At 42.2% G+C, this 25,904-nt stretch overlaps 1 protein-coding gene across 1 annotated transcript in view; it reads right to left on the reverse strand.

Annotated features, from left to right (window-relative positions):
* Nucleotides 1-21,939, reverse strand: part of ppm1e (protein phosphatase, Mg2+/Mn2+ dependent, 1E) — a 62,667-nt gene extending 40,728 nt beyond the window's left edge. Inside the window, exon 1 of the mRNA XM_030068976.1 lies at nucleotides 21,491-21,939. Within this exon, the coding sequence (XP_029924836.1) occupies nucleotides 21,491-21,675 (185 nt within the window). The 5' untranslated portion in view covers nucleotides 21,676-21,939. The remainder of the gene's footprint in view (nucleotides 1-21,490) is intronic.
* Between the last annotated feature and the right edge of the window lie 3,965 nt (nucleotides 21,940-25,904).

Raw genomic sequence — 25,904 nt, forward strand, 5'->3', positions numbered from 1 at the left:
GCACAACGCAGTGCAGGGGTTCCAATTTAACTCCTGCACAGCTTAGTTAGTTAGTTGAATGTATTCACTAATTATTGTGCGTTGGAATTCATGTATGTTTGGACCTTTTCACTTCAATCTTTGCTCACTGGATAAAGCCTCTAGTGTCACATTTTATTTTTCTCAAAAATGTTCGGCAAATGTTTAAGCAGAAAAGGCATGGCTGTGTGTTAGTATGTAGAAAAAAGAAAAACATCAGGATGAGAGACACTGGGGATCAACGGGTTACTTTGCTTGGAAAAATGCAAAGCGGGCAGGAGTCAAGACGGCAGGAGAAGAGAATCAAGGACAATCCAACGGCACGAGCTACAGGCGGCGAGGTCTGCTTCGTTCCCTCGTCCGTTCACCCTCAATGGATCACTATTCACTGACAGTAAGTCTCATACATCTTTACAGACTTATCATTTTGGTACGCCTGTTTTGACGGTGGCCGCAGATTATCCAGATGAATATTTACAGAATGTTTACTTTGCAAGGCAGCTAACAACAGAAGACCATCTCTCTAAATAAATAACTTGAAGGTTTTATCTTCCATACAGTTCAAGTCCTTCAGTCTTTGAGGGTTAGAGTCAGTTTGTTGTAATTGTTCATTCTATGGGCTATTTTTGTCCGAGCCCGACCTGAACCTGACAGGTGTTCTTTTTTTAATGTCTGACCCCGACCCGAGCCCCAGATTGTGCTCGTCCTCCATTGTTACGTTTCCGTTTTTGAAACAGCCTACGTGTTGCCTTCAGCGTTGTCACGTAAACTCCAGCGCTACACAGGATGTTGCCCAGAGCGGACAGCAGGTCCGTCGTTTATCACTGAAACGACGCCGACGTGACCCGACCCGAATCCTAACGTAATTTCTAAATTTTTATCTGAGCCCAGCCCACTTGTCCTGGCAATTCACACTGTGTAACACAAGAGCTCAAAGTATAAAATAATTTCTTTTTCTTCAGTTCATTGAGATACACCGCCTAGAATCACATGATGTGGTCTGAATGATATATTTAGGTTCAGAATTTCTCCTATTTCTGTTTTTACCTTCTCCCCACAAACTTGTAATTTAGGCCACTCCCGAAAACGTGAGAAAAGTCTCCTATTATCATCCTCTGCAACAAAGAGATTTGGATTAATTGTCAAATTAAGAGGTCACGGTTGGTGTTATAAAAAAAAAAAAAAAATACAAACCAAATTTCCAAGCTGGGCTACTTAAAAAGCTCTTACGCCAACACATCCCAGCCTTGTCCCACTCCTCATGCACAACTATTTTCTGTACTTTCTTTTCTGCTATTCAACTATTTTCTGCCGTGTTACTCCCACTGTACTGTACAGCACCACGCAGCAGTGATCCAGCCCCATATTCAACCCACAGGGTGACACAGGCTCTCTTTCTTGCGACAGGGAAGGGTTTAATGGACCAGACACTGTAGTCATTTTTAAATTAAAAGAAGAAAAAAAAAAAGTATTGTAGCAGGGGTGTCACTAGCTGTGCTCACATGAAGGAAGCACAGCCTCTTTCTGCTCGTGCATCACAGACAGGCTGAGGTGTAACACTGCAGGAGCTTTTCCCCCCGTCCACAGTTTCTCCATAATTGACCTGATTTAACAATCTAATTTGGTCTCTCCCGTGTCCCGCGCGGTGTGCAGCGCAGAACGCAGAGTTACCGGCATTCCTTCTGCCTGAGCCTCACCAGTGAGCGGCTTGTACTGGTTCAGCTGTGGACCAGCATGTTGACCAGCGCCCCTTCTGTACATTTCACAGCTGTAGTGCTCCGGGTGATAAACTGATTCGAGTTAAAGTTGTAGCAGTAAAAATGCTCAAATCATTATCATTATTTCTAAAACATTTGTTATTGATGGTGTCAGACCAAAAATACGTGTGCTGGTATCAGCCCCCAAAATTTCTCAGCAACTGAACACAAAATGACCTTCGTTTCTGATTTTTTTTTTTTTTTTTTTGTATTATTGTAAAGCAATGGATACAACATATTTTATACTTGGTAACAAAAAAATCTTTCTCTATTGTGTCTTGTGACTTTCTAAAGTGTCTCTACTGTTTGCACATTGTATTGCACAACTGACAGCATCTCACAGCATCAACTCGGACAGTTTCTATCTGAGTGCGATCAAACTGGACGGGTTAGTCTTTCACAATCATGTTTTTTTTTCCAAATCAGTCAAGGCATATCTGCTTCATAAGCCCAAAAGCTGTGACATTTTAAACTGCAATGTCGCACAGTTACTTGATATTATTTCTTGGGCTGTAGGACAGTGGTGGTGCTGTCCTCCTCTCATTATTACTGAGTGCTGGATACTGGCTGGATGCTCCAAATGCTAACTGTTAGCCTCCTGTCACTGAGGTGGACTTGACCCTGATTAAAATTCTCAATAATAACCACCTGGGGGCGTCGTGGAGGCTCACCATGTCCTGCTGAGGCCAGCCACAGCGGCCTGGGTTTGATTCTGGCTTGGACGCCTTGCTGCAAATTTAAAAATAACCAACTTCATCCACTCAAATTGATAAGTAAACAAAGCTTGAGTTTAAGGATGTGTGACAGAATTTTCACAACCTGAAATGGTGTATAAAATGTTGCATTAAAAAAAATACAGTTATAAACAGAAATTTGTGCAAATCTGTGTGCACTCGGTAGTTTTATGTGCATTTTAGTTATGAGAAGCATGCAGTGATGTTAACCCTTCTGTAAGTGGATTAAGACGGTTATTTTTAAGAATGTCAGCTGGGGGGAAGTCCACATGCAAATCAGAAGGCGATGCAATCCCAGTGTGTTGGATACCAAAGTGGGTTGCTTTGAGCTAATTAAAAACACCTTGATGTCGCGCATAAAAAACTGTAAACCACAAAAAACACCTAAATGCTGTGCAGTGAAGGGGTTATAAAAGAAATGCAGTCTCTCCAGGAGCCTTCAGGATTGTCTTTCCTTCAGATTTTACATTTGGGCAAAAAGGTTTTATCACCCCTTGGCCAGCAGAAGTGATGAAGTTGTGATCGATTAGCAGGCTCCTGCTACTCACGGCCCTTTTTTGATGGAAAGAACTTAACAAGTGAGGTGATACTGAAATCAAACTTCAGAGACTTTTAGGAAGAGTTAGCAGGGCTGTCAATCTTTACTGGTCCAAGTGTTGACTTGGCAACACTTGTGCAAATATGTGCTTTTAGGCTCCGTCACAGATGACACATGAACGACCGCCAACACAAGAGAACAGCATCTTATCGATGTCGGCCAGCAAGTCAGGACAGAACAGGGACGAGGAGCAGAACCGGCTCCGAGCTGCAACAGAGACCCAGCTCATCCACACCGAGAGCCATGACCCCCTCACGGTGGCTAGAGGCTGCATCAGGTTAACATTATGGTGCGTTCAAGCACGATTTAATAAAATGAGTACTACGTGAAGATAAATTATCACGTTATCATGATTTGTTCAAAACTAATCTTGTAAAATAGTTTTTGATGAGAAACTTGAATATAAAAAATAATGAACTGTTTAAAAAAAGAAAAAAAAGGAGAAATTTGTTGATGTTTTCACAGCAATATAAAATAGACATCAGAGAAGGAATTTTGACTTGTTTTTAACGCCCTAACATTAATGCTAAGCAGTTTATGTTACATAATTAAAACTACTAATGCCAAGATTTCTTTTTTAATCAAAACAATTATTCAAGTAAAATACAATCATTTAAATCCTAATCTCTTGAACTGTGTGTTTTTATGCAAATAACTATTGTACGTGACAATAACAAAGTAAAAAGACAACAGTGAGAATTTTGGACAGCTTACACTGACTTTGGAACGGTTTAAATTATTTTCTGTTTCCGGTTCCAAGACGGGGGTTAAAAAAGTTAGTCTGGAGCTCTGAGTCTGGTGCATTCTGGGAAGGGAGCATGACACCCACTGCTGTATCCTTTAGAAAACACCCAGATTAGGCCCATGGGTGTAAAGGCTTTAGAGTCCAACATGAAATCAGAAAAACGTAAAGCTGCTGACCAAAGCCATCAGCGATCTGTCTATGCCTACCTCGCAATGTTGTTCCATGTTGATTTTCTTTATCCTTCATACTTTGACCCACGTGGTCATGAGATGTGTCTTGAATTGCATTCTAAGTGGTTTTAAAACAGTCTTCTGAAAAGTCTTAAATTTATCTTGGTGGACCCTGCAGAAACTTAGAGTCCTTCTTTAAAAAAGCAACAAAAAATGAGGTACTCTCAGTTAGGCTGCAAACTTTGCCACTGAGGCTAATATACAGTTCCCTCTGTAAGCAGTGAGTCCAAGAGGCATCATGTATGAATAAATAAATGTCAATAAATGTGTCCTCAAGTTTGTTTTGCAGTCAATCATCATTTCATTTCATATTTTTAAATTAGCTATTGATATTCACTCCAACCGCGCCCACCACCAACAAAAACCTTCCCCCTGCCGCTTTAAAAGATCCTAGAGGAAACACAGCAAACAGTGGAAAAACAAGACTATAAAAAGATTAAAACTACGATTTTTTTTAATGGGGCACTTCCTGCTCTTCACTGTTGGTTCTTCCTACAGCAGAAAAGGAAGCAGAAGGCAGTCGGTGAACTTCATGGGCTCTGGGAAGTCCCGGGTGAAGGAACGCTCCAGGTTGTCCTTGGTAGTCAAAAAAAAGGGCCGTTACATAGTCGGCTCTTCACTGTGTTTCACAGCATGTTCCACTGATACAGCCTTCGTATGCAAAGCTCTGCGCGAGACATTTTGCTTTAATTAGAACATTAAAGGTCACTGCCAGACCCAGGGCAAGCATCAGCATGCATATCTTGAAATATCAAGGCGCTGCAATGTATCACCAGCGCATGTTATAAAGGACACAGAAGAAAGCTGCAGTCCACCTCTCGTAATGGATTTCATCTGCAGTGGGCAAATGTGAGACTATTTTTTCATTTTATAGCAGACTAATCAGAACATCCACATAAGTCCCACACGTACTCTATCAGAATGAAATGACCTCCTTTTGAGCTGAACTAGTTTCAGTTCCTAAAACAATGGATACACGTCTCATTACATTTAGTGTATATCCTGACAACATCAGACACACCTACCCCACTTGAGATGGCTGCCCTGGCCCATAAAAAACAATAGTGTGACAAGAGGGCCAAGCATTGCTGGAACTGCAATCTAATTTTCTCCAGTGTCACCACATGAATTTTAATTTTCAGTGCAATTCTACATCATGTGCAGGGTGCAGCTTTTTATGCTGCCACCTCTACGGTCACTGGCTTTTTGACTGAATGAGACTAACATGAAGACAGGTATTTCTGATGAGACACCTTCTGGGGCTTTGAGGATGTGGTTGTATGCTGTTCAAGAGCACACCTGAAAACTGAATCTGTCTGCAGTCCTATAAGCCCCTGCTTCTCCTTAGAGGTTTGCTCTGGTCCTCAGAGGCATTCTATCTTAGTGCTATGTCGGCCTGTTGCTGCCATTCCCAGTAGTACTGTTTAAAGGCCCATTACTTAGACATGACAAAGTCTATCCTGGATAAGCAGTTTGACTATGGCCACTGATTATCTTTACCCTCTGTTTTTACTAAATCCTATCATCCATGGACTTTCTCTTCACTATTGCCTGCTGGCTTTGGTGGCTGGGATATCCCAGGCTGGGAAATTGCAGGCGGAGTAATCCCTTAATCAGAATGCCTTACTAAGATTACCGAGGGCGACCTCCACCACTGATCTCCAGGACCACTGGCAACCGTTGAGGCTGCAGTATTTACTTTACCCATTTTCTCAGACAAATGGTTGAATAGTAAGTGGCACATGTACTTTAAGTTATTTTTACCATGCTGAATTTTCAGGCTTTAATGTTTTGGTTGTTTTACCTTAATTTAGCATTTTATTGTCTTTGCTCCTGGTATTACATGTAGTTTTGGTTTGCATTAACAATAAACAGACGTGAAGCGTGTCAAAACATTTGCATCGAAACCAAGCTTAACTCTAAATTGACGAGAGCGAGCTGATGAAGTTTAAAGAGTCGGGAAACACCAACTTGCACTTTTCTTGGCTGATTCTGATCGCCAATTTTACTTTAAGCCTGACATGCCGATCCCAGCCAATTACAGTTTTCTTTAGTTTAATATAACTAACAGTCTACACAGTTTTTTGCACCTGTATTTTAATGAACAACTTAATGGTTTGCGAGTCTTGGCAGTCTTGGCACGGCAGGTTTGTTTACTCGTGTCACCGCAGGTCTAATCTCTGTAATTCTATTTTTATTCTAGATTAGATATAAAATTTGTAGGCGAGGGACAAGACTTTTTGTTTGCATTACCTGAGGAAAACAAACTATAGACAATCAATAAATTTTAATGGACTACACCCTTTGCTGTGACTGCACTTTTCACATTCAGACTGTTTTACAAAATATCACATCAGCATCACTACGCACAGAAACACAGTGAGCAGACTTTCACTAGAAATGAGAAACCACATTAAAAGGGAGATCATCTACAACAGCAATATATGTGGAGTACAGTTTATACGTATTTTGGGTGTTGTGAGAAGATCTTCTCTCGGACAAGAGTATTGGTTTCTTGGGGGAAGCCAGCCTTATCTGACCTCCAACATTATAAAAATGCAGATACGTGATTATTAAATTATTAAAAAACAGGGACTGATAATGTATTCTTCACTTTGCCACTGCCTCTGATGACAAAACATGTAAAAAATCTCTTGGTCACGCTCATGTGAAACTGTGCAGTCAGCTAGCCACCTGCACCTGCTGCTTGACTGTTAACACTAGAGCCCTGTATATGTGACTTATTGAAGAAAGCACAATAATAATGTGAATGACAGTCATGTGCAACAACTTACCTTACAGCCTTACAACTAGCCCACTGATGAGCTTCAAGTGCTGTGGGGGCGTTTTCACACCTACCTTGTTTAGTCCAGTTGAATCAAAGTCTGGTGCGCTTCGTTTGTGCTGGTGTGAACCCAGCGGTCACACTCGGAGGCGGACTAAAACAACTGGACTGAGATCCGGCTGAGGAGAAGGTCTCTCGCTGAGCGTTTGCAAACGAACTCTGGAGCAGTTTGTCTGCAGTTTGAACGTGAGCCGAGATTTGACCCGGCTACAGGAAGCACTGCGCTTTTTGGACCGAAGCAGCTCCTGTATAACCTGACAAGCCAGATGGTTTATTACAAGGAACCGTCTGAGAAGATGTCATTGGACACTGTTTGGAAAAGTGCAGGCACTTTCAAAAAATACTTGGCAGGTGATTGGATGAACCATCTGTCTATTACTGTCTATCATGTGCTAACTTCAACGAATCAGATCAATAAACCACATGACATGACAGCTAGCAAGCATGTCGGTGTGGCTGCCTATGAACTCAGTTAGGAAATGCTCTCCAGCTGTGATAAAACTGATGCTACAGCAGCAGCTACACCAACCCTGCTAAACCCCTTAGGAGCCACCATTGTTGACGCTCCTCGCTATCGTCACACATAAACCATGCAGGAGCCACTGTGGTTCAGCTACAAGCGCATCACCTGAAGCCGGGCAAGATGGATTCTCTCATGCTCATGATCTCGCTTCACAAGGTAAGCTCCTGTAGCTTAGGTGAGGATTATGGACTTTTAATTAATACCAGAAAGAAACAACTTGGTAGCGTTGGCAGTAAAACTGGAACACAATGAAGCAAAAGGCTGACATGAAGCAAAAAAGAAACACACTGGTATCTTGCCAAAGCAAGCACTGCAATAATAAGGAAATGCCAAAGCTGCTGATGGCGTTTCATGCTCATGTTTGATACTGTACTGGCTACATGTGTTTGTAGCAAAGGTCCTGCTTCCAGCTTAGATTAACATGCACCGTGGATGATCTGATTACAAGTTGACAGCCCTACGTACTGGTGTAAATGGACCCAATGCAACCTCAATGTGTCTTGAGATCATTGCATTTGAAGTGTAAAGAGACACGTGTCCAAGTCCACATTGAAGGACACTGAAGGCCTAGTCAGCTGATGTCCCTGGTCCTGACCACGGCCCGACCCGTCAGTTTTCCAATCCGACCTCCACAATTCAAGTATACTAATAGTCCATTTACTGGTAATTATTTGGAATCAAATGTAGTGATAAGTTTGTGGTATAGCCCCACTAACCACCATATAGACTACTCTGTTTAAGAAGTGCTCAGCACTGCCCCCAATGGCCAAATGACCGTACTGCACTCTATTTTCTGTCAGTTCTCTCGCTATACGTTTTGGTGTTAGTGTGATTTGCTGGAACAAGCACACAAATAAAAGTTAGGAAAGAAAGCAGATACATAAGATAAAAGAAGATTATAAAAAGCTTTATTGTTACAAGTAAGTTTAAAGAAGAGATTTAAAAGAAGCTACCAACTCTGCTAGTCTGAGTTCAGGCAAAAGCAAAAGCCTGGTTACCTCTTACCTCAGGAGGCTCCTGCTTGAGGATGTCAGGCTGTGTACAGCCTCATATCTGGTTATGAGAAGGCTTGACCTTGAGACAACTCAAGGTCAAGCCATATCGACCCTTAAAGTATTCAGCAAAATCTTAAAGAATCACTCAAATAGTCAAGATAGTGTTATTTAAAAGACCTTATCACACTGGAGCATTTCTACCTATTCTAGTAGTCATAATGAGATAAATTAAATCATGTGTCTTTGAAATTCAATATGGATCTAATTTTAGTAATGTTCCTTAAATGAAAAAACACATGACAATTATATGTTGCTCAAAACTAGACCAGCCAGGGCTGTGCTTGCTGAATCCTGACCATAGCAATGTATAGTTGTCACCACTAGGAGGCTGTACTATCTTATTTCTAATAAAAAAAAATAAAAAAAAAAAGTCAGTATGTCAGTGAATGGCATACCAGTTTCTAGGCCTAATCCTCTGGGGGGGTGGACCCTGGGGTCATTCCACTATGATATGAAAATTAACTTTAAGAGACTAAACTTTCTTCTCAGCAGTGTTCCATCATCATAATAAAGTCATCCACATTAGTTTTCCAAAAGCAGCAGCACTGTGGTTCTTTGATTATGGAAAATTTGGCCAATGATCAAAGACTCATTTTATCAGAGCGGTGAAGGTTTGGCCACTCGAGTGATGACAGGGCAGAACTGTCAACCTGGTGGTGAGCTGGATCAGATGGTGGGGAAGACTCCCAGACAAACCCCGGGGAGACAAAAATGAGCTTGGGATGTCTGGTGGAGGTCCGAAAGGACCCTGTTCAAATCCCCCATCATTAAGGTCAGACGGTTATTGGTGGCTGTCATGCTGGCAACACAAGAACCAGGTGATGGAGACCTTCAGCGAAGGTCATAAGGCGATCTTCTGGATTTTGTCAGCCCAGGGGACTCAGCAGAAAAGTGCTGGCAGACCAGAGGGGCTGCAGCCTCAATGGCCACAAGAAGCAAAATCTCGAGTGCGGAAAAAGCTTGGCCAAGCCATGGAGAAGGCCTTTTGACACCTCAAAGAGGTTCTGGCAAACAACCGAGCAACTCATCACGGTAAGGCAAGGCCTCGTCCAGGCTGTTCTGGGCAGGGATGGGAAGGTGCCAACCTCAACTCTAGATGTACTCCAACTGCTGAGGCAACACTTTTAGGAGCCTCTAAACCCACCAGATACGCCCATGTTCCTGGAGGAAGTTACTGAGGTAGTGGTAAGGTGCTGGGAGTGAAGGACATCTGCCCTGAAACGCCAAAAGTTCTGGATGTTGTTGACACCTACTATCTAGCATGACCCTTTCCTCTAAATAGCTCAGACTATAGACTATAGGAGTAAAGCATCATAGAGACAAAAAATATATTGTACTGGAAGAATGAAATATTTTTTTCATATTTTGTTGTGGCTTAAATGTTGTGCCAATGACTAACTTAACGACATCAGCAGTGGAACTACACAATGTAAAATACTGAATTAGAGAAATGAGAATATGATACAATTATCATTGAACATTTTAACTTGTTTTTTGGGCTCAGAACTAAAAGAAATTATCTTCACATTCAGTTAAGGGTGGCCCAGGTTTTAAATTTCTTGGCAGCAAAATAATAAAAAAAAAATTAGAAGGTGAAATAATATGGAGGGAGATGCAATAGATGCGTCAATGGATATGTCAAAATGAAGTTTTTTTTTAAAATGCTAGATTCCCATAGACAAAGGATTAAATGCACAGCATGCAAAATAAGATCGAACACATCAAAAGAGCAACATATGAGTTATATGGGTTATTCTATTGTTTATTGGTAAATCCTCCACAGCTTTATAGAGCAGATTATAATGAATTAAAGGATAACACCAGTGTAAGTTTGTTTTTTCCTATCTCCATTAATGCCCATGAAAACTCTAAATCCATTGCTGTATTCGTCACAGTTAGACACCACGGCCTGTTCTGGTGCAGGTTTGTGCTGACCTCACAGAAGTCATAAGCCCCTGTTGTTTTCAAAAACCCATTAGGAACAATGCTCTTTCTGACATGTTCCATTATTTCTAACAACGCGTACTGTATTTTGTCCTGGCATGACTTTATAATGCCACAATCATTGCAGCTCCACTTTTTTGTTATGCCTCTTCAATGCCACCAGAAGTATGAAGCCGTGTGCAGTAATGGAAACAGATAAAGCAGCGCTCATTACACATTATAACTACAAGTGCTCTCAGTGGAGTGCACATCTCTGCCTGGCCTATCTCCCCTTTTCCCACTATAGGCTACCCTATGCTCTGAGCGATACTCAGGAGGGATTCAGCTGCCCGTTGTATTGTCAAATGCTTTTCAAATTACAAATTAAATTATTGTCTGATTCAAATATAACACAATTCAATATAGAAATATACCGTAAAACTCTCAGGTTTACACAACTCTTGTTCTCTTTGAGCTGTTTCTCTTTATTACATTATACGCGTGGTCAAGATCATATGGCCCATGAGCCATTTCTGGATCTCTGCCATAAGTCATATGGCTTTTTCCATAGAAACTGCTTTTCAAAAAGTGCACAAATTAAAATAGCAAAACTCAAAATTACTACTAAGTTTGCTGTTTCTCTCTCTGTCTCTCTCTCACAACACACACTTGCGCTAACTCTCTTACTCACACTCTCACACACACTCACACGTTGCTCGGTCTGTCGGTGCACACACACACACACCCCGCCCCGCCTCTCTCTGTCCTGATGTGTGTGTGTGTGTCTGTGTGTGCTCTGTGTTCTGTTGACTGTCGTGTCAGCAGTGTGTTTTATAAACTCTGGATTTTTTCCACCCGCAATCGGAGTGAACATGGCCACAACAGGTTAAAAAATATTAGGCTGATAGGCCCAGTAGTGTGTGAGATTAGCTGTGGACACACACACACACACACACACACACACACACACACACACACACACAAAACCAAACGCCTAAGCCCCTCCAGGTTGGCGCCTGGCAGAGATAATGAACTGCATGAAAAAGTCAAAGTGGTAAAAAGTACAATATAATTGCTGTTCAGCATGATGTTCTGCATTAGTCCGGGCAGCAGCGTGTCTCTCGAGCTGTTTCTAATGAGCTTTTTGAAAACAGCTGGAGGCCACGACTTCCAGGACGCACAGCAAAGTGATAAAGTGGAGTAATACTTTCTGTGTGTGGCAAATGCATCGCCGCTGGGTTTAATGAAGCACACCAGGGCTCTTGAACGTTTAGCGTTAGGAGTGGGACAAAATATCAAATTATTGATATATATCGTGATACTTCCTCTTGTGATACATCATCGATACACTTGTGCCAAGTATCGATAATTTGAGTTGTCAACATAATTTCCACAGATGCTCATTTGAGCTCCTGTGAAATGGATCTGTCCTGCCTTTAGGGATTTCAGCTGGAACTGTTGCTGTTTAGATTACAACACGGAAAACCACGGCTGATTCCTCTTTACCGGGAAATTATTTCGCCTTTTCCAGGTTATTTTTTTCATCTTCAGTTACCGTTTCATTTATTTATTTATTTATTTACTGTCACATGTTCTAAATTTTTGCGCTTGATTATTATACCCCCACTTTTCCATTTTACTTTACTTAGCAATGCTGCGTTCTTTTTGAAAACACAGACAGATGCATCTCCTGGTAATTTGGTACAGTGATGACTGTCTGCCTCCTGTCGTTTTTGGCATATCTATAATGTATCCTGGTTGATTTAAGAAAGGCAAAAAAAAAAAAAAAAAACACATTAAATGCCATTTTTGCAAATCAGATCCAAAGCACATCTGGAGGTGGAGGTTAGAAAGTTGAAAGGGGGCATGGAGAAAGCACACATTTAACTGAGCGTACCAGACGTGCGCCTACGCGTCGGGGCGAACTGGAGACGAGCTGACACGACTATCAATTTACAAACTTTCACCTGGCATTTCATAACCCGCGTATTGTCACAAAGAAATGCATGGCTGGTGCGCAAAATTCGCAATCAGCCACTTGAGGTCTATCTCCAAATCAGCTAGACTGAAAGCACGATGTCTGGTCAAAGGGAGCTGACACCACAGAACAAAAAGAACATCCTAACCAGCTCTTAAAAGACTCTTTCCATTTTTCTCGTTTTTTTTTTTTTTTTTGACATTTAGGAATTTAACTTATTCGTGTCAGATTGACTTGGAAAAGTCGCTCCTGTGTCTTGTTTTTCCTCCGCCTCCTCTCTGAGAGTTGACACACTGATTTCTCTTTATCTCACATGTAGCTCCCAGCTCTCAGTCTGGATCAAAAACACACAAATACACTCAAACTCTGTCCACATCACTAAACCAGGACTGTCACATCAAGTGCCTCACCCGCCCCCTATTAGCCACACACACACACACACACACACACACACACACACACACACACACACACAAAGGGGATCTCTGTTTCTTGCATAAGTCTATTATTAGCTGTTCAACCCAGAGACAAACTAATGACACGTTGGGATGAATCATCAGAGCTGCTGCCTCCAGATCACACTATCATTAAAAGCACAAGGGTAAGCTGCTGTGGGCTGCAGGCCACCATACGACCGTCCATACACTCATCCTTTAAGTGTTCTTTACTCTCCGTAACGCCGCTGAGATCCAAGAGCGTTCCCAGCAGGCTTTCATTCCCACCCGTCATACCAGCTGTTTTAATCAATGCTGCAGAGGCTAAAAACAAATACATAAATAAATAAACGAACCACCAATCAGATGTCACACTGCAGGTGTGAGACCATATCAGAAGGTTTAGGCACACGAGTCATCTGTGAATTGAGTCCATTGATATTTCTAATTATGATATCAAACCGGACGTTTCAGGAAATGTTCTTTTGGTGAACACAGGAGAAAAACAGACGCACACTGGACTCTCATGATGTCTGTGAGCTTTACGCTTCAAAGTTGGTTCCCCTTCCCTTTATCTTCCATCCCTGTGCGTTTACACGGTCCATGGAGACGGCAACACAAAGGCCTGCCGAGAGTCTGGCTGTTCAAAAGCTGAGCTACAAGTGCCTGTGCAGAACATAATGGCTACAGCCAAAATGGAGTGTGTGTTATGTAACAAGGAGGCTGCTGCTAAGCTTAACCTTCCATGGGCAAGATTTTTTTTTAGTCGAGTTACCTCTTGACTGAAATATTGAGTTGAATTCGAGCGAGCAGCAGACCCTTACAAAAATTAATCATCATTTACTATGACAGGACCGCTATCGTAAAATACCATAGTTAAACTGGTTATTCCATAAAAACCATAGGAAACTATGGTTACATTTCATAAGGGAATTAACAAGCTTTGTGTTTGCATGAAGTGTAATCTCCATGGAATTATTTATGCTGATAGAGTACTGGTGTACAGTGCTGGTTAGACTGGAACACATTAATAAGCCACTATATAATCCAGCCTTGTGTTTCTCAGCATTTCTAATAATTTCCAAATGTTGTGTAGTAAGAAGAGCTCACAAAAGAAAACCAAAGACATTGCAGTATTCAGAAAAAATAAATACTGAAACTCTGTGTGAATCCCTTGGCTATACCTGAAAATTCAAGTATTTTATCTTCATTTTAGTTGATCAGGGGTGAGCGACGTGTGAGCCACCGCCGTCAAAACCAACAGATGTCAGGATATCACCCAAATGCAAATGTACACCAAATATGAAACCTGTCTGTACAAAACTTTGGCCTGTAGTTTTACTTGTTCCATTTTTACTAAACTAAGGCCACCCCCACATATGCCTAAATATGCAGTGACCCCCCTCAAAATCAATAGGCATAAATATTTGTTTATGCCAAATGTGAAGATGATCGGTGCAAAACTTTCATTGCCTCATAGCACAAAATCACCATATCTTTAGGGGCTGATGGGGTTGTACATCAACACCAGTGACTCGACAATTATTGGTCCAGTTGCTGAGATTTCTGAATGTAAAAACTAACAGTGTCAGTATTAACCACATCCGTTTCCTAACTGTAAGTATTTTTTTTCTGTTCATGTGAATATGGTCTGTGTTTAGGCTCCTGTCCTGTCGTTTTTTTCCATTTATATTTGTGTAGGCGTGATTCAATGAGGGGATATTTCTGGCAGCAAGAGGAGACAGGATGATCAAGGTGAAGGTGGTGAGTATGCTGATATGCTGCAGAGGTAAAAGCTTTTTTTTCCTTCTTCTTCTTCTTCTTCTTTTTTTTTAAACTGTAATCTATGGTATCAGTCTGCGGTTCCAGCCTCACGTTTGTATGAGATCGTGCCTGCCAAAGCGCCGGTGACTCATGTTGTTTGAGTGTTTATGGGGGCTACATTTGCTAACCGAGAAGAGACAACCTGCCAGCCTTAGCTCCACCAATAAGTGCTTTATGTCAATGCTGGAGCACTTTACAGTATCTCAGAAGCAACGGGGGCTTGCTGAAGAAGACCGGCATAGAATTTGCACCAACAAAAAGCGGCGGCCTCGAGGTCAAACACATCTAATTTGCTACTGCGTCTTTCAAATCACCATCCATCCACGCACAGCCAAGTCAAGGTAAGAAAAGAAAACGAAGGAACTAAGAACATAAAACTGTCACTTACAATCAACAACGTAGGGTTGACATCTGTAAATTACATTTTATACATAAAACGACCCATTAGCAGTAAAAACATTGACCTCTTTCCTCTCAAAATGTATAAAATAATTATTTATCCTCCTTTTGTCACATATTAAAAATACCAGGGCTTAAGGCAGAGTCCACAATAAAAGTAACTTCTTTTCATTTATCCTATCCATCATTTATCCTTTTTTACATATGGAACCTTGTACATATGGCACTTAGACACTGTCCACAATGGCACTAATTAAATTTTAACGTCTTTCCATTTAACATATATGTATACACACTCAGTGTCCACTTCCTCAGCTCCAGCTGTCCAGTCTGATGCAGTTCAGCTCAGCAGCTCTGCCATCAATTCTACCTTTTAACAAAGTTTATAATGTTCAGTTTGTGTTGACATTGTGCAGAATGTGTCACTTTAATTCTGTGTTTATTACTGAGGTTGTAGTTTGCAGAGGTCTGCTACTGGACTGTAATATACTGAGAGGTGTTTCTAGTTTTTTGTCCTCCCTATTTAAATAAACACGACAGGGACAGAATAGTGGAAACAGCTGTCAGTAAAGTGCAGTCCAGTCCAACAGCAGCACTAGCTATGAGCTCAATGTCGAACATAGAAGTGAATGAACACCTCTATTACTGTGACAACAAGACAAGCTGAGCATTATAGGCAGCAGGAGAGGAAAGTATATTATCGTCTCCAGTGATATCACAGACAACGAATTCCAGAATTATTTCCAGACAACTAAGTTATTCAAACACAGTTATTAAGTGAAGTCGGTTGAACTTAACTGAAATCCTGTGCTCAAGTCACCCTAACTAATGCAATTTTTATCAGCTGTAATGTGGTTATCCAACAGTAAAAAATGATCCGTACATGACTGCATTCGTGACTGTGATGTGATGCAGTTTCCAGTCGACACGACGGCTGCCGGTTTCAACCGCTCATGCCAATCTGTCAAAAAATACGCCGGCCTCACATCAAACGACTTTTCAAGCGATTTCACCGACACAGACAAATTTCCAACGTTGGCATGAAATCCCAAAAACTCGATCCGGCTTTATCTCGTCTTGACGTTCCGATAAAATCTTAATATTAATAATAATGATAATAATAATGATAATATTTAATATTATTAGAAGTCTTAGCTCATGCAAATAGACAAATTCATAAACATGGCCGAAACTCCAGAGACGCGCGAGAACACCACAACTCTCAGCGAACGGTCCCTATGTTTGTGTTAAAATGTGTGTGTGTGTGTGTGTGTGTGTGTGTGTGTGTGTGTGTAACGCAGCTGAAGGCGGCTGCCGTCCTCCTGCTGTCATGTTAGGCAGCCATATCCCATAATAACCAGGATTGTTTTTAGACTCCCTAACTTCACACACCGGTAGTCAAGGTAACCCAGACAGGCGGACACACACACACACACACACACACACACACACACATACACACATACACACACACATAGAGACTCATAGGCAGACAGGCGCACACACACACGTACCCGCACCCACACCAGTATTACTCATAATTCACCCCTTATGGATCACCTGAAGAAGCATCACTACCACAGTCCTGTAATATCGAGGCTCCAAAGGAAGTCAGTTGTAGTTTGCAGTGACCCTGCAAGATCCCCAGTGTTTGCAACATCTCATACATTTATGAAGCGTTGTCTGTAGACGTGAGGGGGACAGACTCTAGTCTTTTAAAGTCCTCTCAGTCCTCTGATGTGTGGTGTCCTACTGGATGAAATGCAAAAAACAGCTTCTGTCAGAAATGCCATCGGTGCACGTCGCTCTGGTTTGAGTTAGTCAATAGTGAAAGGATACCATCATCAGCTAATTGCAGGTACTTGCAGGTATTTTGTGCTCCTTAAAGCTTGTGTAGGTAACTTTTCCATCATTATTTTTTACTCTACACAAAGGGTACCAGCCAAACTGCACACACTGAGCTCCTGGGGCTGCAACCTCACTTGTTAAAATCCATCTCGGTGCGACTCAAACGACAACCAGTCACTTCAAGGAAGTGTCACTACCTCCGTCCATTTGTGTCTTTTGCATAGACACGTGCACTACCACCGTGCACTCACTCGCTCAGCCTGCCACAGCTCTGCTTCTTTAGCTTAGCTTACTGTAGCTACTGAACCGCAGAAAAGGGAGCTGGCTCGCCACCACCTACTTCCTCACAGCATCACAACCACGTGCACAGGCGTGCATGAGGGTGGGAGCGACCTGGATGAGGTAATGAATTTCAGGTGGGAGCTGTTTGACCTGTTTGAATTCAAATTTCCGATGAAAGTCAGCTGCCTCAGTCATTTGGAGTGAAAAAGTGCTGCCAAGAGCACTTCTCCTGCTGATTTTTCATTTCATTTTTAACACACGGGAAAATTATTTTAAGTAACATGACAGAAGTTACAATTTAAAACTTGCCTGACTCAGTTAAAAACAGTTTTGCAGCAGGTTCCTGTTCTGCAGCACATAAAAGGCAAAGTCACATCACAATACAAGAAAAAATCATGATACAATTGTCCGGTGAAGTTGATGAAATACTGCAGCCGTAACATGGAAATCTGCATTCCGTCTTCTCATTGTGGTTGATCAGCTGATAAGAAAGTAATTGATTTTACTCCACTAGATTTCATTTTTTTTCCAGGAACCCATTTGTTGTAATATCTCACACAGATTTAAGCAAATTACCAGCAAATGCATTACTTGTCTTGTTGAAATTCAAAACTAGTCGGCTGCGATTGGCCTTCAAAGATTGGTGAGTACTTAACTCACCAGTCAGGTAAGTTACTGTACTTTCTGATTTCCAGGGGGTGCAAAATGCCTCTGGACGCCACTGGATAGACGTACAACCAATCAGAGCGACGTAACACGGAGTAAACGTCAGTCATCGTATCAAACCTGCCCCAAATTAGACAAATGATGGTGACTGGCCCAAAATCTGCAAGAGCAAATAACAGGAGGATTGAAGCAGACTGAGAGAAGGAGATCATGTATGGGCAAAGTGTAAAATATAGTCCTAAATGGGTGATGGAGTGTAGGAAAACCATCTCAAAGAACAGACTGCTGCAGAAAAGATGTAGAAAAACAGAAGAGTGTAAGACTATATGTAATAAGTTTAAGAAGAATATTGGTGGTAGATGATGAACTGATGATGGTAAATGGATAAAATTATGGGAAAGAGAAAAAATAGACGAACCCAAGGACATATTATAGAAACGTGTTTGTGTAAAGGTGAATATGTGTAGGTATTTGTGTATGAGTATGATTCTGTATGTGGGTGTAGGTTGGCTTATACGTTTGTATATGTGTGTGTATGTGTGCAGATATCTATGTATGTATATGTAATGATAAAAAAAAAAATCAATTATCGATACTTAGCACAGCTATATCCATAACATCTCACAAGAGGACATATTGTGACATGGTGTATTATTGATTATTTGTTCCACCTCTAATGTAAGATACTGTTGTTATGGCTGCTTGGGGATCTGAGGGTGGGTCAGGCTTGTAATCATGCATGTCGTCGCCACGTCACGGCATAACCTCAGACTGACCGGTCGACCTTGAGGCCGTGGTTACCCTAACTCGCATTAACTCAGTAGTGTTGAGAGGTTTACTTACCGTGTGGAGCTCCAGCTGCGGTCACGACGACGGTTAGGATGTTTGGGTTGGACGTCACAGATTAACAGGATGTTTATGCGCTCTTACTGTCTGCGGTTTAAACGGGGACGTGCTGTTGGAGCCGGTGCTTTGATGCCCGCGTGTTCAGTCTGTCGCTGCACTGCATTATACACTGGCTGACGCACTCTGTCCTCAAGGCCGCTCCAACAACAGCAAACACTGATGGCAGCGAAGCACTCATGCCTCTTTATATCACAGTTAATAACTCTGATCATTCAGCTAAACATTTTAGTTTATAATAAATGACCTATGAAATTGTTAATGTACCAGTGTTACTATTTTTATAATTATAATTACAGATGGATTGAAACACATTTTGTTGTTAATGGTATCTGTAATTTAGACCATACCAGTAATTTAGCATGTATAGTGTAATATCTACAAAATATATATATTTTGTTTATGTTTCTGCTAATCTTATCCCGAAGCAAGTACTCGTATTTTAGAACTCCAAAATAATTTTCCTCCCTTTTCTCCAGCCGTTGGTTTCCATTCATTCCACTACGATATGAAAATGAACTTTCAGAGACTTCAGACTTGTGATGTTTTGATGCGTTGAATCTCTTGAAATTGGGAGAAGTGAAACAGTCTCTCCGTCAGAAAACAGTCCGTGGGAAAAAATTTGCTTTATCAGTTCCATGGCTTATGAATGGTAAAGTCCTTTATTAGCCGCAGAAGCAGAGCGATGGAAAATTTGGGGATTTTGTTTATGTGTTGTGAAATCTTTAGTGCCCCTGCAAAAATTTACAATATAGTTTGTTGCAATGTAAAATGGGATAAATTGTAGATGGTAAATAGGCCAAACATTCAAAATCACTACAATGGTCCTTTAAAGTGATTTTGCATTAAGAATACCAACAACTTTCTAAATAGCAACATCTTCAGCTTTATGCCCTCATACGATTCTAATTGCATGCAGATTTCAATCGTATTTTAAAAAAAATTAAAATACAAATGAAAAAAGAAGCGCTTTTTGTGTCCAACAAAATTTTCTGTGAAGACGCAGGTGGTTAGAGGTTAGAGGTCAGGCGTGTGGCTTTGCCCACATCCTGCCTGGCTCTGACATCTGCTGCGTACAGTCATCACCTGTGGAAGTGTGTCAACCCAAGTGGCAAACATGGCAGCAAACCCAGCAAATACTTACAGTCTAACAAAATCCAAATCATCTGTTGTATTCACTGTACTTCAGTCAACTCAACTGAGAACTGCCACTATCTTTTAAATTCATAATGAAAAAGATTTCGAATGTGGACACTAGTGACTGCGTGAGGTCCAATTCCAGGCATGTAGGTTGCTCCCCGACACTGCTCTGACCTCGCTGAGGGAATCTGTGTGCCTTCAAAGTTTGAGTGCATGTCGACAAAAACTACCCCGATCTACCCTGTGCAAACTGCCCTGTGTGGTAACTTTTCAGTGTTGATCAAAATTGTCACATAAGCAGTCCCCTTGCCACTCTGTGCCCCAGATGAGTCCTTCCACCCTGTCCTTCCCAGCACAGTTTCTGTGCCTATTTTTGATTCAAAACCAGGCCAGGCAGTAGAGCTCAAAGTAGAGCTCTGTCAGCCCAGCCCAGCTCAAGATTACTTTTTCTACCAAGTTCATCCATGTGAAAAAAAAAAAAAAAAACAACAACTCTCTATTCAAAGTAAATCTGCAAGAAAAAAATTTGTCGAGTGCTAGATATGATTTCAAAACGGTGCTGTGCTTTTGCTCTCAAATATCATCTGATGTCTTTGGTAATGCATTTTGACCAAGCAGTACATACATTATCACACCTTTAAATGATAAACGTCAGTAATATGTAAAATATGCACCACAGAGGACCAAATGTGCACAATAGCATTTTTGTCAAATACCCCTGGAGATATAGCCTAAACCTCTACTAAACTTTCACAGTGGTTTGGCTCAGTTATTTGTCCACTTTTCTGTAATCTGCCTCATGCCTGCTTCTGCTCTCAGCTAATGCTTAGATAATTTGCCATGCCAGCAGCAAGACACGAACACAGTGACATTTGAAATGAAAAGCAGCAGTGTAGGCTGGCCTGGTTCATCATGAGCATCACTCCATGATTCAACAAGACGTGTTTTCAGACATATCCGTGACAATGGGGATAGCCTCATTTATATGCGTGTACAGACCGGTCTGTGGGATTGAAGCTAGTAACCAATGGGTCTATTTTTAGCCTGCATGAAGATGCGCTCTGCAGTGATGGCGGTGTTCCCCCCCTTCCCCCCTCCCCTTCCTCCATCATGACGTCCTGCTCTTACGCAAAACTAGGGGTTCACCTTACCAAGACCTCCAGCGCGTCAAGACTGGAATAAACGAACGGAAAGAATGGGGAGGCGTCGCGCTGCTATTACAGCCCGGCCGAGGCTTGGCAGCGCTGCTTTTAAACTTCTCATCTGCTTTGATCCGAGTTCCTGATCACCTCCTCAGTCAGACTCCGCTCCAAACTTGGTGCTGGACACACCCAGCTTGGCACGGAGCGGCGAGGGGCATCCTAAGCGCGGCACCTGGACCCGGTACAGGGTCACCGGCCGCTGTGTGAAGCACGCCGCCGGGCAGCGCGCTCACACTCCCCGCTGCGCTCCGTTAATAACACCGGCGCACAGCCTAGCTAGCTCATATCACGCCAGTTTACACAACTGCTCCACAAAGCAAATGCCGTGAACACACAACATGCAACACGGATAGGAAACGCGTCACGACAGACGGGCGACACTTAACTATTTGTAGAGGTGCTGGAGACACAGGTCGAGACATTCCCCCTCCACCTCGTCCTCCGACAGCAGGTTGGACAGGGGACGCAGCGGCAGCGGGTCGTTCTCCTGGAGAGGCGGTCTCATCTCCCGGAGGAAGAGCTCCAGGAACCGTCGGAAGGTTTTCTCCTCTGCTGCACAGCCGGCCATCATTTCACATTCCTGGACAGACAGAGACAGCTCCGCCCGTCAGTACACGTCAGTACACTATCGGACTAACACGACCGTCAGTGGACAACCGGACTAACAGGAGCGTCTGTGACTACCAGAGCGGCTTAATAAAGACTGGACTGCCGGACGAGCTTCACTGTCATGAGGATACCGGGTGGACACGGCAGTTAGTAGGCTACCGGGCTGCCTGAGCACATAGCAGAGTGCTGGACCGGCGCTGTGTACGGCACACTGCTGGAGAGATGGTGGCTGGACGGAGCCTGTGCAGCGCCGGCCGGGAGCGCGCAGCGCGTCAGGGATTTCGAGTGGTCGGAGGCAGGGCGCTGACGTCAGAGGGAACGTATAGGTTTACATAAAAAGGGGGAAGAAAGCAGCCCAAGTCGTGAACGCGCACACGCACAAGGAATTGACATCCTATTGGCTGACGTCCCGCGCGCTAGTTGACGTGCCCCTGGATGCAGCAGGCTGGAACTGCCTCCATTCAGACCTTCACGGTATTAAAAAAAAAAGACTATTGAGTCCACCACCCCCGCCTGTGCTCTGTATAGGAGACAGTGTCTGAACAAATAAATGAGTGACTTAGTGCCACTGCCGTCGGAGCAGGGACAACATTGTCACGGCAGGTTAAATTCCTCCCCACAGCATCTAAATCATGCAAACACCGTGTGCCTGCCCGAACGCATGACACAGACAAGCTGCGTCAAAGGCTAACTTAATTTGGGTTTGTTTCCTTTCCTGCACACAGTTCCAGGCTGTTCTAACTCTTGGGCAGCTGACATGTGCAGTAAATATGTTTTATAAACCAGGCGGATCAACTCAAGGGTCTTTAAATTGTAAAATATGCAAATAGCTGTTGTGGTGTGCAAAACCCACCGCTTGGGCCAGATGAGTGATGGTCCTCCTCCACGCTTCTTCTTGTCCGGTAGCTTCTATGAAATAAGTCAAAATGAGCTCAGGTTTATTCCCCTCAGTCAGAGTCCAATAAACCAAGCTGGCCCATAGATCAATAAGCACTCTGTTCCAGTTTGTGTCGTGTCTGCTTTTATACACTTTCCTGCCCTCCTGCTCTTTTTATTTTACAGCCAATATATATTTTTTACACCATTATAACTTCTTGATCAACATCTGTCCAATTCTGATTCACATTAAACCATTTCAGTGATATAATGGTGTCTAAGATTGACACTCTTTGCTAAAAACACTAAAAAAATAATAATATTGAATAAAATGACAACATCCTTAGGTTACATGTTATGGGCATTGTCTGAATAACTACATTTCTCAGTAAAAAATATGACATATGATAGTTTAGCCATGATTTTATACCATCACTATACTATCCTTACCTCTTACTGAAAGAAAAGCCACAGTTGGTGATTCACTGTCATAGCTGACTATTATTGACTAAATGGGTCACAACATTTAGGCTGTTATTAGATTATTCAAGCAGTCATATAGAACCCGTCCTGCCTGATGTTTGTATGTCTTTGCTGCCTGTATTTGAGTAGCCTGCTGATAGTCTGGTGTCTTTTTTACATCTGCATGTGCGTGAGTGGAGAGAATAGGGAAATCATAAGCAAACGATGGAGACTACTATGCTTAAACGGAGACACTTTGATTAGAGAGAGACAGGGCCCTTGGGTGCCATGTTTGAAACGCCTCCGGGCAGCAGGATCACAACCAGGACTTGGTCTTTGAATGGAGACTTGTCTGTATCTACTGTTCCAGCGGATGTGTTATCATCTGCTTTTTAGGGTCACTATCAAAGGTTTTTTTGGGGGGACATTTTTCCTTGCCTGCTAAGAGTCAGTCAACTTGTGGACCTGTAAAGCCCTTTGAGACTGTAAATGGTGATATTGGCCTCGAAATAAACCTAAACTTGAACTTGATAACGTTGTTACCATGGTAACTGAAAAACAGCCACATAGTCAAGCAATAATGTTTGTTTTGTAAAACTCAGACATTAGATTTAATTACCTATATCAAGTCCACTGCAGCAAAAATCAAAGAAGTGCTATGACAAAACCTTTAATCATGATTGGCTGATGGTGTGTATTACACTGACATGCTGCCATCTTTACCATTTTAACATTTTGCCATTGTAAACTGACAGAATGCACTGGCTCCATTTATAATCAAAGTGTCTCTCGCTTAAATAAATAGATAGCTGTCTGCACTTTGTGGTCACTGAAGAATGCTTTTCAACAATTTCATATCAACACAGCCACCGCTGAAAATATAATAAAACTAGAAAAGGCAAAATGTTCAGAGGAAAATTTGTGTGTTTGCTTCAGGTTGCAAAAATAGACAGGTAGTAGCATCAGTATTTGAAACAGTAGTATTTCAAGCAGTGACTAAGTTACTGAAATAGTAGCCTAGTAATTTATTTTGGAGCTTAAGCCATTTGTTTCTGTATGACCCATAGTAATCCATAAATTGTGCAACATTAGTACATGGCAGTATAATGACAGTTGTATAAGTATTCGTCAAAAATGTCTAAAATGACTAAATACAGAACCATGGACAGCTCCGATCAAGACCAGGTCAGCCATCATGTACAGTGCGAATTTTGACCTAAAGATGCAGAACCATGGACAGCTCCGTCCAAAACCATTCATTTTGTTAGGGATGCAATGACAGTTGTGTACTTAAAAAAAAATCTCTCCTTTATCATCATTTTTGAAAATGCATGAGAAAAAAACCTAATTACCAAATAATGCCTCATATGAATGAAAATGAGGGTTTTAATATAAACAAATAAACAAATTAAATTTCTTCCATCCCTCTCCTCTCCTAACTCCTGGAATTGCATTTTTTCCCCTTTATTCTTTCTTCATTTCCTCTGGCAGGTTTGGATGGGAGTGGCACTCTCACAAGCTTCTGACCAGCCCTCAGACCTCGAGACAGCTGACTCTTTGGCCCCAAGTGCGTTCACCCCATGACCCCCATCATTTCACTGTGGCTGGCCTGCGTTTGGGATCTGAAGCCCGACATGTTTCTGTTTAAGCCGGCTGCAGCTCTGTCATGACCTGCTGGCTGGCGGCTGAAGCTCTCACGGCTCTCTTAATTGTGAACGGATTTCTCCTGTGCCGAGGTTGGTTTTGTTGTCCCACACAAAGCAGCCGGTCGATCTCCTCATTCAGGCACTGTGGGGGCTGGAGTGTCCAAATTGTGTCTGGGAAAAAGGTGGGTGGATTAAGATCTGGTGGAAGGGGTGTCCTCCAGATTTTGGGCGACTAGGTATAAATATGTTATATTTTGTTGACAATAAACTATAAAAGGCCAAGCAGACCTAGTTAAACATATGGAACATACAGAAAAAAGGCTTTTTTTTGGCATATAGTGTAGCCTAAATATACCATAAAAGTCCTAGCTTTGTTGTCCCTGAAAAGGGAAATACAGATTTCATTGACTGAATGATTGATTGACTGAGAGACCATTCTGTTCCCACTCCATTATTCAGTCTGAAATTGCCCACGTTACTTTCTTTAAGTGGAGGGATGAGAATTCTGCTAAGCAAATGTTAGTGACTGATGTGTCCACCCACTGTGAGGGAGTTTCAGTCGACATGGTAGCTGCTTTAACCAGTTTACTGTGTTATTGCACATCGGTTTAACTTAACAACTCTAGTCACCTGGAGTGTCCTGGTGGCTCACCTGGTAGAGCGCGTGCCACATGTAAAGGCAAAGTCCTGACCAAAGCGTCCAGGGGTTTGAATCCAGCTGAGGCCCTTTGCTGCGTGTCGCCCCCTCTCTCCACTGCCCCTCCTGTCTCTCTGCTGTCACTATAAAATGAAAAAGCAGAAACACCAAAGAGAAAAATCCTTAAATAAACACTTAGCCATCTACCAAACTGGCAGTCAGTGTTGACACTTTGTGCTTTCTATGCCAAGTAATTTTTGTTTTTGGTGAAAGGGGTGATAATAAATGTAAGAGCTCTATAAATCCAAAGAAAACATTTGATTAGATGATTCAGTGAAGTAGGGCCAATTCTAACAAACAGATGGGGGGTCCTTTCCAGCAGGGCTAGTTGATAAATTAACCTTTTATCAAAAACATCTCACCCACTTAGAAAAGCCTTCAGTGCACAACATTGCTCTGTTTTTAGTGTTTTTATTTTTAATTTACACCCAGTGGCCACTTTATCAGCTCCACCTGTACAGTCTAATCCAGTCTAATCCAGCTGTTGCGCCATAAAGTTTCCTCTCCTGC

The sequence above is a fragment of the Myripristis murdjan genome, chromosome 14 (genome assembly GCF_902150065.1).
Source record: "Myripristis murdjan chromosome 14, fMyrMur1.1, whole genome shotgun sequence".
Classification (NCBI taxonomy): domain Eukaryota; kingdom Metazoa; phylum Chordata; class Actinopteri; order Holocentriformes; family Holocentridae; genus Myripristis; species Myripristis murdjan.